This window comes from Zea mays, chromosome 10 (genome assembly GCF_902167145.1).
Source record: "Zea mays cultivar B73 chromosome 10, Zm-B73-REFERENCE-NAM-5.0, whole genome shotgun sequence".
Classification (NCBI taxonomy): domain Eukaryota; kingdom Viridiplantae; phylum Streptophyta; class Magnoliopsida; order Poales; family Poaceae; genus Zea; species Zea mays.
The window spans coordinates 126,766,355-126,777,696 of record NC_050105.1 but is presented as its reverse complement, the minus strand read 5'-3'; the positions used below and the strand labels follow the sequence as shown (position 1 = coordinate 126,777,696).

The 11,342-nt window shown below is 40.8% G+C and overlaps 1 protein-coding gene across 2 annotated transcripts; it reads left to right on the top strand.

Moving 5' to 3' along the window:
- Positions 1 to 3,674: 3,674 nt before the first annotated feature.
- Positions 3,675 to 10,787, top strand: LOC100281582 (CAB2). 2 transcript variants are annotated; one of them, XM_020545045.2, is made up of 7 exons: positions 3,675 to 3,823; positions 3,915 to 4,112; positions 4,191 to 7,866; positions 8,916 to 9,177; positions 9,273 to 9,472; positions 9,567 to 9,754; positions 10,055 to 10,787. In XM_020545045.2, the coding sequence occupies exons 3-7, from the start codon at positions 7,820 to 7,822 to the stop codon at positions 10,339 to 10,341; spliced, it is 984 nt and encodes a 327-aa protein (XP_020400634.1). In that variant the 5' UTR covers positions 3,675 to 3,823; positions 3,915 to 4,112; positions 4,191 to 7,819; the 3' UTR covers positions 10,342 to 10,787. The 2 variants fall into 2 exon arrangements, with proteins under 2 accessions (XP_020400634.1, NP_001355252.1); NM_001368323.1 differs by having other exon boundaries at positions 3,705 to 3,823; positions 4,191 to 4,316; positions 10,055 to 10,724.
- Positions 10,788 to 11,342: the final 555 nt, after the last annotated feature.

The window sequence follows — 11,342 nt, the reverse complement described above, 5'->3', positions numbered from 1 at the left end:
ACGTTTTTTGTAAAATAAAAATATATAATCGTATCGGGCCGGACCAGCACTACGGGCTGATACTACAGCCCAAGCACGACACGACGTTCTTGGTTTTTGCAAGCATTATGTCGTTTCTGAGACCACATTAGCGCAATTGACTCCATGGTGTTTGAGGTTGCTGAATTGGATGGGGCAACAATGATTTGTCACACTAACAGTAAAATAAAAGGTTGTTTGTTGGTTTTAAACGTTAATAATTGCTATGAAGTAGCATAATTTATATGGAGCGTATCCAGTTTTTATTGATGCCTGACTTTAGCAATCACCCTATAATTTGATTTATCTTTTTTATAAGTTTGAGTTCATGTGACTTATTTTAGAAACTTGAGCTCACAAATTTCTCTTATTTGATCTATGTAGGGTGGAATTATGTCATTTTATAATTTCTGTTCGTTCAATCAATCGTTGTGAACTCTCTTCTAATCGCTCACTTTATTGGTCGTGTTGTATCAAGACATATTGGATGAAGTAAATAATAACATCAGTTAGCCAAATCAAAAAAATATTACACGGAGAGCGGAGACAATCAATAAAAAATCTTGATTTTTTTTGGTGGATAGTTTACATGGGTATTGTTGTAAGCCGTCGTAACGCATAGACAACCGACTAGTATTTATTAAAACCACAACCATACTTCATTCCACACTTTCATGTACTTGATAAAGAACACAAATCTAGAGATAATGCTAGCTAGATATTTTTTAGCTTCGAATTAGGGTATATGATGTAATTTTACTTTTGTTACAAACATTAGATAATAAACTAAACTTACGAACTTTGTATAGAGCTGATTATACGTTTTTTCTTCTAACAAAATAATTTGTAAACAAGGTAGTCATTACATAGCTCTAGTAACTTTAATCTCTACTACCTATTAAGACGGTAAGGGGTAGGCTGCCCCATTCCGTGTTCTGTCATTCCCATTCCGTCCTCACTGCAAAGCCCATTCCCATTCCTGCTGTCTGTCTTTCTCATTCCCCCTCCCTGCAAAGCCCATTCACATTTCCATTCCCGGCTATCACGGGTCTTTCTCATTACTCCTCCCACAAAGCCTATTCTCATTCCCACGTGCATCCCACGCCTAGCTAAAATTAAATTAAAAAAACAGGCTCCAAGGGGATTCGAACCCATGACCTCTCAAATAAATGTGTTTGTAGCTACCACTACACCACATATGTGTTTATGTCTACATCTATTATAGTAAAAACATATAATACATCTCTCCCGCTGCTACCCTTGCACAATGTGTAGTAGTAGATAAGTATCACTGAGATTATTAAATTATATTTTTGGATTGAGGGAGTAGTATTTAAAGAAGAGCATTGCATGCAATTTCTTTTGTTTGAATAATGTTTTCAACTTAAATAATTTTTTTGCATGTGTAACATTTATTCTCCATAATATTTTTCCATGGATCTAACTTATAAATCATTTTCATAAACCAATGCCAAAGATGAATCCATGTTTCTTACTTGGAAACCCCGAACAAACACCACTAGCACGAGGCGCTCGCGTTGGCGTCGCTCACCGACGACGAGAAGAAACTTGGCGACTGCCAGTTCGAACTCTGGAAGCAGTCCTACATGGCCCATGCGCCGCTGTGTACGACAAGCTCCGGCGCAGCCGCCGCTTGGACGTGGTCTAGAGCGGCTGCACCGCGCTGTCCATCGTCAAACATGGGGACCTCATGGTCGTCGCCAATGTCGACGACTCTCGGGTTGTTCTGGGCATCGCAACCTACGACGACGCCATCACGCCGTCTAGCTCATCATCCACCTGAAGCCTAACCTGCCATGTAAGTCGCTACTGACCGACCATGAATTCTTGTGCGCTGGAATGATGACCATTGTTGTTGTTGTGTGAGTGTCCTCGAACAAGATGTATGTAGAGGAGTAGCACATCCGGTGGTGCAACGACCAGGTGTACTACCTCGCTGATGAGCCCGGGGTGCACTTCATTTGGCAGCCCAGCCAAGAGTGATCGGTACTCACCATATCGCGCGCGTTCGACGACTATTATATCAAGGATTGTGGCGTCATCTCGACACCGGAGGTGAGCAGAGGTGGATCGACAACAATGACCACTCGCCATCGTCGGGGTACCTTTTGTGCCGGCCTGCCTTTAATTCTCTTCGCAAACACACACTTGCATTTTTTGTTTAAGCAAGCGTGTATGGTGGTGCGTGCCTGATGACTAACGATGTACGACGGAACTTCTACCGGCAGGTGTGGCACGTGCTCTCCAATAATGAGACCATGCAAATCATGACATATATCGAAGTCTGTATGATACTGATGGTTGCAATGTAGTAGTGAAACAACTAAATTAAAATAACAAAATTTATGTATGGCTAGGATTACAAATGGATTATGAAATATTTTTTTATAACAATATAAGACACATTTTGTATATAAGTTATCATGGTATTATATGTTCCCGTTGCAACGCACGGGTACTGACCTAGTACAAATATTAAGTTTGCTTTTGTTCAAATTTATTTATCTTTTTTTTTTATTAAATTTGGTTTAAATTTAGGACTCTGATGTGAATTTCGAGCCAAAAACTGAATTTCGAGTCCTATTATAATTTTCGGGTCAGAAATTGAATTTCAGACTTTTATAATTTTGTGCCGTCCGAAACGAATCCGATACGTTTAAGAAATTTATTATGGAGTAACTCTTTTGTCAAATTGTTTTCTGCAGAAAAATAAAGAAGCTAATGGGTACAGACACAAGACAGTCTTATATTGGGACTCGATCAACTTGGTGTTTGGGAAAGATCATGCAACCGGTGAAGCGGCAAAGACCCCAGCTGATGGTGCGAGAGATATGAGTAAGGAAGAGGGAACCGGTAAAGAGATTACTTCATCAACAACCTCAGGAAGCTTGAAGAGGCAACGTTCCAGTGATTCCTTCACCTCAATGATGGCGGAGAAATTAGACAAGTTCACTGAAGCTATTAGGGATGAAGCACCAAAAGGCCCGACATCAAAAGAAATTTTTAGCACATTGGAGGAGATAGATGGGTTAGATGAAGACACATTTTTAGACTTGTTTGATATCTTAACAGGTGATGCGCGCAAGTACGAGTCCTTATTGGCACTTCCATTGATTCTGAGGAAGAGATGGCTGTTGAAGCAACTTAAAAAGTGAACCGAGTTGTGGTTGGGTGAATTGAACTGGTGTTGGGTGTGTTAATGTTGCTGTCTTAGTTTATGTTGGGTGAATTGAACATCACATTGAGTAGCAAGTAATGTGTTCCAATGATATGTGGACATTTGAGACAAATATGTATCATTATTACTATTCTCGTGATGCATTCTGTTTGATAAATTGTAGGGTGAAAACTTGTGTATTTTGTTGTGTGCAAGTTGATATGGTTACTTCCCTCCAAATATGTAAATTCCATATATAACTATCCAAACAAGATATTGAATTTGATTCATGGAAAAGAATTCCATTGGCATCCAAACAAAAAAATTGAATTGAATCAAATTCTAAGGAATTACTTTCTTTAGGAATCTGATATCTAGAATGTTATTCATGGAATGAGTTTCATTTCCAAGGAAACAAACGGGCCCTAACTGAAATTCAAATGAATCAACCCAAAATTTAAATAATACCGATCTTTTCGGCTTAGACCGGACCGACAGAATGCCTATAGTCCTATACTTACAGCTGACCAGGCGATCAATCACGCACGCCGCTGGTCAGCAGTCAGCAGCAAGCCGCCTCGTCGCCTCGTCGGGAGTCGGGAGTCTGGTGAGCGAGCTGGTGATCAGGTACTAATCCTCCCCTCGTCCTGCTTTTGCTTGGGCGGCCGGTGCGCAGAGCGGAGATCGACGGACTTTCAATTCCCTCTTTGCTGGTTAGGTACCTTGGAGGCCTGGCTTGCTTGGACGCTCCATTGCTTCGACTTCGAGGTCGTCGCGGGTTTGGATCCTGTGTGGAGGGGGTAACACCGTGTAGCTCAACTGTCCCCTAGCGCCGCCGCGCGAAACTCCCTACCGGTCCATTTTGTTTGTAGCCATTAAGCTCTTCGGAGGTGGAGATCTGGGCTGTCGTTTCCAGGTAAGCGCCCTTATCTGCTTACTTTTCCTCCGCTATATGTCCTGGGTAACCTTCCTGATTTCGCTGGGATTTTCGCAGGACCCTGGCCGCGTCGGCTGTGATGGGTCGAAGCGCCTTGGCGGTTCGGTTGGCTTCCCTTCTTGCGTTTGGTTTGGTGCTCGTCTCCGTCGAGGCCAGCCTCGGGGATGTTGATCCGCGCTACAGGTGAGCTGCATCTTAGTGTCTCTCTTCAATTTCCACTTGTCTCCATCAGTACTAATGAGTTATGCACCGATTATTTCTGTCGCCTAAGGCATGGAGCAAAATCCTGCTTGACCTAGGTTCCTGTAAGAGAGCTAGACTAGGATTTCCGATTCCATAGTCCCACTGCTGTTCACTGTTAGTCCCACTGCTAGTAGATACTGTAAGGGGGTGTTTGAACGCACTAGAGATAATAATTAGCTGCTAAAATTAGCTGACGACATCCAAACAATCTAGCTAATAGTTCAACTAATAGCTATTTTTAGTAAATTAGCTAATAGTTTGCTAGATATTTGTTAGCTAGCTAATTTTACTAGAATTTTTTTAGCCAATAACTATTAGCTCTAGTGCATTCAAACACCACCTAAATCTTGGACATGTCATGCATCGGTGGTCTGTTTATTGCACGTAAAGATAAAGATGTGCTGCTGTATGAATGTGGCTGATGGCTACTCTCATGCTAGCTAGTTTGCTACATAGTAATATATCAAATTGATATACAACTGTCTCCATCAGATCGTGCATATGGCCATGTAAAACACGGTTTTGTACTGTAGAGTCTAGATAACACTGTTTACAAAGTGGAGTTTGAAATAGGAGGTGAGATAGGAGAGCTGTTGGAGATAGCCTAAATGGGTGTTTGAATGCACTAAAACTGATAGTTAGTTGGCTAAAAAATTACTAGTGAGATTAGCTAGTTAGTAGCTAATTTACTAAAAATAGCTAATAACTAAACTATTAGCTAGGGTGTTTGGATGTCTCTAACTAATTTTAGCAACTAACTATTACCTCTAGTGCATTCAAACACACCCTAATTCTCCCAAAATAGATAACATGTGCACATCTGAATCTCCGGTAAATGGTCACTTGATTAAGCAACACTTGCTTTCTATGCCAACTGTAACATATATCAGCACCTCATGAGAAGAGATGTGAAGCATTAAGGGATGAACTTTACTAGAACAGTTTGATTGCGTGGTATTGTAACTTTGTAACAACAAGTTGGTCCTAGGATCTTAGCAAACACTAGTGCTTAATTGTTTCTTATTTGGACATGATGACATTTTATGAATTAAACCTACTTATGTACCTAGAAAATCCAAAGCGACTTACAATTTGGGACAGAGGGAGTACTATTCTTTGAGAATGAAATAAGATTTGAATTTAGTGAATCAGACCCTATGAGTTGCATATCGTGTTTGTGACGTCACTAGGCTGTGTGTGGGCCTGTTTAGTTGGGGGCTTGAGCATTGTGCCTCAGAACAAGTGCTGCCTGAAGGGAGCATGAAGTAACCTTCGTTGAGTTTTGCTAGGCCAGGCTGTACCGTTTTTGGTTGGTACAAGACTGAAATTGAATTAAGTGTTACTGTACCTATGTGATGGCATAAAACTAAAATACTACTAGCTCAAGTTTTCGTTAACTTAGGGGGTGTTTGGTTTCTAGGGACTAATTTTTAGGTTGTGTTTGAATGCACTAGAGCTAATAGTTAGTGACTAAAATTAGTTGGAGACATCCAAACACCCTAGCTAATAGTTCAACTATTAGCTATTTTTAATAAATTAGTTAATAGTTAGCTAGCTATTTGTTAGCTAGCTAATAACACTAGCAATTTTTTAGCCAACTAACTATTAGCTCTAGTGCATTCAAACACCCCCTTAGTCTCTCCATTTTATTCCATTTTAGTCCCTAAATTGCCAAATATGGAAACTAAAACATTGGAAACTAAAACAATATTTCCAGATATAGATACACTGTAATTTTATAACATTTCACCCTTCATAAAGCATCATGTGTATCTATCCACTTTACTGCGTTCAACTAAAAGGAGGGGGAGGCATATACAAGGAGAAGTGAGATATGTGATAGCATCATTGAGCATTTAATGACATGAATCAATAACAATTAACAATGCTTTGAACTAGGGCTGGACGAAATGCTCGTGGCTCGTCGGCTCGCTCGAATCGTGGTCAGCCCGGCTGACTCGTTTGAATTTTTTCACGAGTTGAGCTGACATCCTAGCTCAGTTCATTCACGAGCCAGCTCGCGAGCTAAATGAGTTATCACATTTCAGCAAACCGAAACTATATCCATATCATTTACGTAACAATTGATGAACATGTTATATGTATGTGTGGTGTCTATGTCAAATGAGTTAAACTAATGATTTAATAATTGTGTCTATGTGTTAAATTGGTCCATGCAAATATAACTATGGGTTAAACTGATTAACATGTGTGTGAATTGATGAGTGATGAGTTGTGTTAATTTGGTGTTACATTGATGTGGTATGTGAAACTATGAGTATAATTACTATTTTCTACTGTTAAATTAGTTTAAAATTAACTAGAAATTACATATTGTATTTTTTTTTGTTCTGGCTCGCGAGCTAAACAAGCCAGCTCGAGCTCGTAAACGAGCCGAGCTGAGTTGACTCTGTGGCTCGCCGAGCTAGCTCGTTAACTTAACGAGCTAGCTCGAACTCGGGCGAGCCGAGCCGAGCTGGCTCGATCTACAGCCCTACTTTGAACTGTGAGTAATGGGTGTGGGAACAATCTGTTAGACTGTGTGTGTGTGGGCCGGCACTACTGTTGGGCTGCCAGCCCATTACGGTTAGGGTTGAGTCTATATATATTGTATCCCATCTATTATCAATACAACAACAGTTCACTCTTCTACACAATCAAACATGGTAAACAACCACCAGGGAATCAGGGATGCTACAGGCCAAACACATCGTCCTAAGTTCAACACAAACAGACCCTACATGGGTGATGATGCCTCATCAGCATGGTTTTGAAATTCTAACTGCACCAGCTTTTTTAAGGACACTACTGTCCACTCCATTCTAGTGTTCTTTAATTCCAGCATAGCATTTTCTGGAGCACTGCTGTTTCAGAGTTAGAAGTGAATAACATGCTTCGTGGCAGTTTTTTTGCATAGCTAAATTGTAATTTGCATACCTATTCATATCTTATGCTTTGGGTATATGTTCCTAGTTTTCAGATGAATTTCACTACATTTGTGTTAGTCTTTGAGGAAAGAATTTACCTAGATTCATTTGTTATGTAAGTTTGTCTATAACAGAGCTGTTCTCTCTTAAGCTAATCCCAATGTGCGATGGTAGCATTATGCTCTCTTTTCTTAAATTTATAATGTTGATGGCATATATTATTTGATTTCATGAAAAAAGTAGATTTGTTTCTAAAAAGTAGGTAAACAAATTAGTAAAGCGACATACTGCATAAGCATTGAGTCGGGGTGGTAGAGGCTAGTTGCTTGAAGGGAGTACTTGTGGCATGCTTGGTTTCCTGCTTTGTTGAGCCACAGGGTTTCCTTTTTTTGTATGCTAACAGAATTGGCTAGCCTTTGTTTTGCTTCAAAAAGTTGACATGACCCTAAATTTTTTGGCTACACCAATGTATTTGCACTACCGAGCGCTGATATTTTTTGGGATTGGGGTGAGCAAATGTCTCATCCAAGAACTCGCATGGCCAACAGAAGGCTATGGGTGAGGTGAGATCTCTGAACTGGTTGCATGGACTTTGGAACCTTTTGGCTATCTAGGGCTTGTTTGGATTCAACATTTCAGCCTCCACATGCCCTGCCAATCTGTTGGCACGCAAAATATCAGTGCACAATTCCGCTGTCGTCGATTCGCCTGCACTTGGCAAGAAATACAATGTGCAGGGATGACGTGAGGCTAGGCTCACCAAATATTGGCGCTAATCCAAACACATATATCCATCATTTTTTTTTTCGAGCGAGCTTTGGCATCTAACCTAGTATCCTAACAAGCACCTAAGCTTCAGACGATTCCCCCCTCATGAATGATGTATGGGATCCTTAGCTGTTAGAGTTATCACATGCTTTGCAATTAAATATACAAATCAAGGTCCATGTTGATTATGTTTTGTCGCAAAATATAATTATATATCGGGCCCACATGCCATAGATATGTTCAAGATACTTTTGGCAGGCATGGTTACAATACAAACTGCTCTCCACTGCCAAAATCATAGATATGCTGGTCTTGGTCATGGCCAAATCTTGGCAGAGGGTTGGTTGGGGCCCAAATCAAAACACGCTTGTGAGGCTGCGACCTAAGAACTTTGCAAATCTCGGTCAATGTTATGTTCTCACAATCTCCAAATTTAGTTTCTTTAAGTAGATATATGCCATATGTTGTTGCCTTGTTGGGGTAGGCATATTGTAAGATATGCCTAAATGTATTACAATCCCTTTGCTTGTTGCGGTTATATTCCATGTTGCACTAGTTATTTCCTGTAGGCTTCTTTCATTTTGCATATGCTAGATGCTACTACCAATATCACTCTTGGAAGTGATTTTAGTGACATTATTTGATTTCATGAAACACTAGCTGAATACATTTATATTTTTTTGGCTTCTCATTTGCCATAAGTATGATATCCACTGAAATGCCAAATTATTTGTCCATCCTATTTGATGTCATGCTGAGATAATTATCCTTTGCTTTATGAATTACTTCAGCTTACTACTATTAAGAGCTTATGAAAATCTTTATTCTTCTGATCAACCTTCAGAACTTGCGTGAGGGAGTGTCAAGCTACAGGGATTGTTGGGGAGAATGTCATCAGCCATTGTCAGTCCAAAGAGAACTACACTTCTGTTGGAGTCTCTTGGTATAACCAGGAGCAAATTTACATCCAGTGGAAGGAACTGAACTGTAGGACAGACTGTCGCTATTTTTGCATGATGCAGAGAGAAGGGGAACGACAGTCACTTGGTCTGAGCCCTGTTAAATATCATGGAAAGTGGCCATTCTTACGTGTTTCTGTGTTCCAGGTATGTCTAGTTCTGACGAGATCCCGAGTGTGAAACAACTATTTCTAGCATTAGTTCTCGGCTACGTCTCAACTAAATCTGACATGCTCCACCAGGAACCCCTTTCAACTGCACTATCTGCTGTCAACCTACTGATGCACTTCACTGGCTGGCTTTCATTTTTCCTTCTAGTGAATTACAAATTGCCTCTTAGACCCCAGACCAAGAGAACTTATTATGAATACACTAGCCTGTGGCATATCTATGCAATCTTATCAATGAACGCATGGTTTTGGAGCTCAATTTTCCATACTCGGTATGAAATTGCTCGGGGCCTTCAATGTATTCTGCAATTTGGATATATTACTGTGATCTGTAATAATATCTAACTCATCGTTATTATTCTGTAGAGACATTGAGTTGACTGAGAAACTGGACTATTCTTCAGCTGTGGCCTTGCTTGGCTACTCGTTGATCCTTTCATTGCTAAGGGCTTTCAATGTCAAGGATGAGGCTAGCAGGGTGATGTTTGCAGCCCCTATTTTGGCATTCGTTACAACGCACATCTTGTATCTTAACTTCTACGAGCTTGACTATGGTAAACTGTCTTTTCACCTGTTGCTAAACATTTGCCATCACTACACAAAGAGCAATCTGACTTGTATATCAATTGCTTAACTCTTAACGGATTTACCAGTCTGCAGCAATCTCGTTTTACTGTGTCTTTGTTTAGCTATATATCTGTTACCAAAGGCCATCACAGAGTGTTCTCGTTCGTGATTTAGCAACGGTTTTCTTCCGTTTTGGTTCCCACAAACCGCCGGTTGCATCTGTGCAGACATATTTTTGATAAGGTATGCTACTCACGTGTTTATCTGACGAATCGTTCTTTTATCAGGATGGAACATGAAAGTCTGCGTGGTGATGGCTGCGGTTCAACTTCTGACGTGGGCTGTTTGGGCTGGTGTAAGCCGGCATCCATCACGGCTGAAACTCTGGACGGTTGTTTTTGGAGGAGCACTGGTCATGCTTCTTGAGCTCTACGACTTCCCTCCATACATGGGGTTTGCCGATGCCCATTCACTGTGGCATGCAAGCACCATTCCACTCACCTATCTCTGGTGGAGCTTCATCAAGGACGATGCCAAATTCCGCACGTCAACACTCAGCAAGAAGGCAAAGTAGTTAAGCAAAGCGCGACATTCTTAGCATAGGGTCAGAGAGGATCAGATTCCGATTCCGTGGTCTGCACGGGGGACATTTTGGGGGCACACGTGTTGTCGGACATCATGGAACCTCGGTACATTTGCCCTCCCCAAAAAAGACATTCATCTTCATCCACTCAGGTTTTTGGCCCACAAAAGTCAACATACTCTTTAGGGCGCATGTTCTGCCCTTACGAATTATCTCTTTACTGACCTGAACGTGCATCCTGTGATTGAATCGGCATCTTATCATTGTAGTGTTGGTGGGGTTTGGGAGATTTTGTCATCGCCGAATCAGTTTTGTGAAATCAGACAGAACAATGAACATCAGTGGTGTGTTTCCTATTATGTGTGGAGTTTTGTAAATTCCTGAAGCCCATTTTGTATGAGTTTTCCAACGTTACGAAAATTCCTGAACAATGAACACGTGCTATGTTTGAAACAAGAGGGCACGGTAGCTAACTAGCTGGCAGGCAGTGGTGGGCTACGGGTTTAAACTTTAAACCGAGGACAGTCGAGGATATTTTTTTTGATATGTCATATTGTGTATAATTCGACCACATAGATATATAGTTTTCATCAATTCGGTACAAGAGTAGAAAACAGTAAAAAACATTTATATAATGTATTTAATTCACCGAATTAGATTGCAAATTGTATATATTTGTTTTTTTTGTCTAAACGCTGAGTAGTTTGTTTTTAACAAATTCCAGGGTAGTTGAGGGCTTACCTGAACCTGTTTCTCTGGATCGTTGCATGGCTGGACCAAGCATCTCATTGTGGCTCACGTGATGAACCCAAACTGGTTCAACAGAGCCTGTAGTCCAGCTAGACAACCCTAGATTTATTCGTGGATATTTTTGGTGCAAACTAGTCCAAACTAGGCCAATAGTCTAAACTAGATTCTTGAGAGCCGGTGTCGAGCCGAGTTGGACCTCTACCTTAGCTCATACGTAGGCCAAGCCAAACCTGTTTTGTCTT

Coding starts and splice junctions, on each gene's coding strand:
- LOC100281582 (NM_001368323.1), top strand. CDS start 4,213: ATGGGTCGAAGCGCCTTGGCGGTTCGGTTGGCTTCCCTTCTTGCGTTT. Junction 4,317..8,915: donor GATGTTGATCCGCGCTACAG/GTGAGCTGCATC, acceptor ATCAACCTTCAG/AACTTGCGTGAGGGAGTGTC. Junction 9,755..10,054: donor CTTCTACGAGCTTGACTATG/GTAAACTGTCTT, acceptor TTCTTTTATCAG/GATGGAACATGAAAGTCTGC.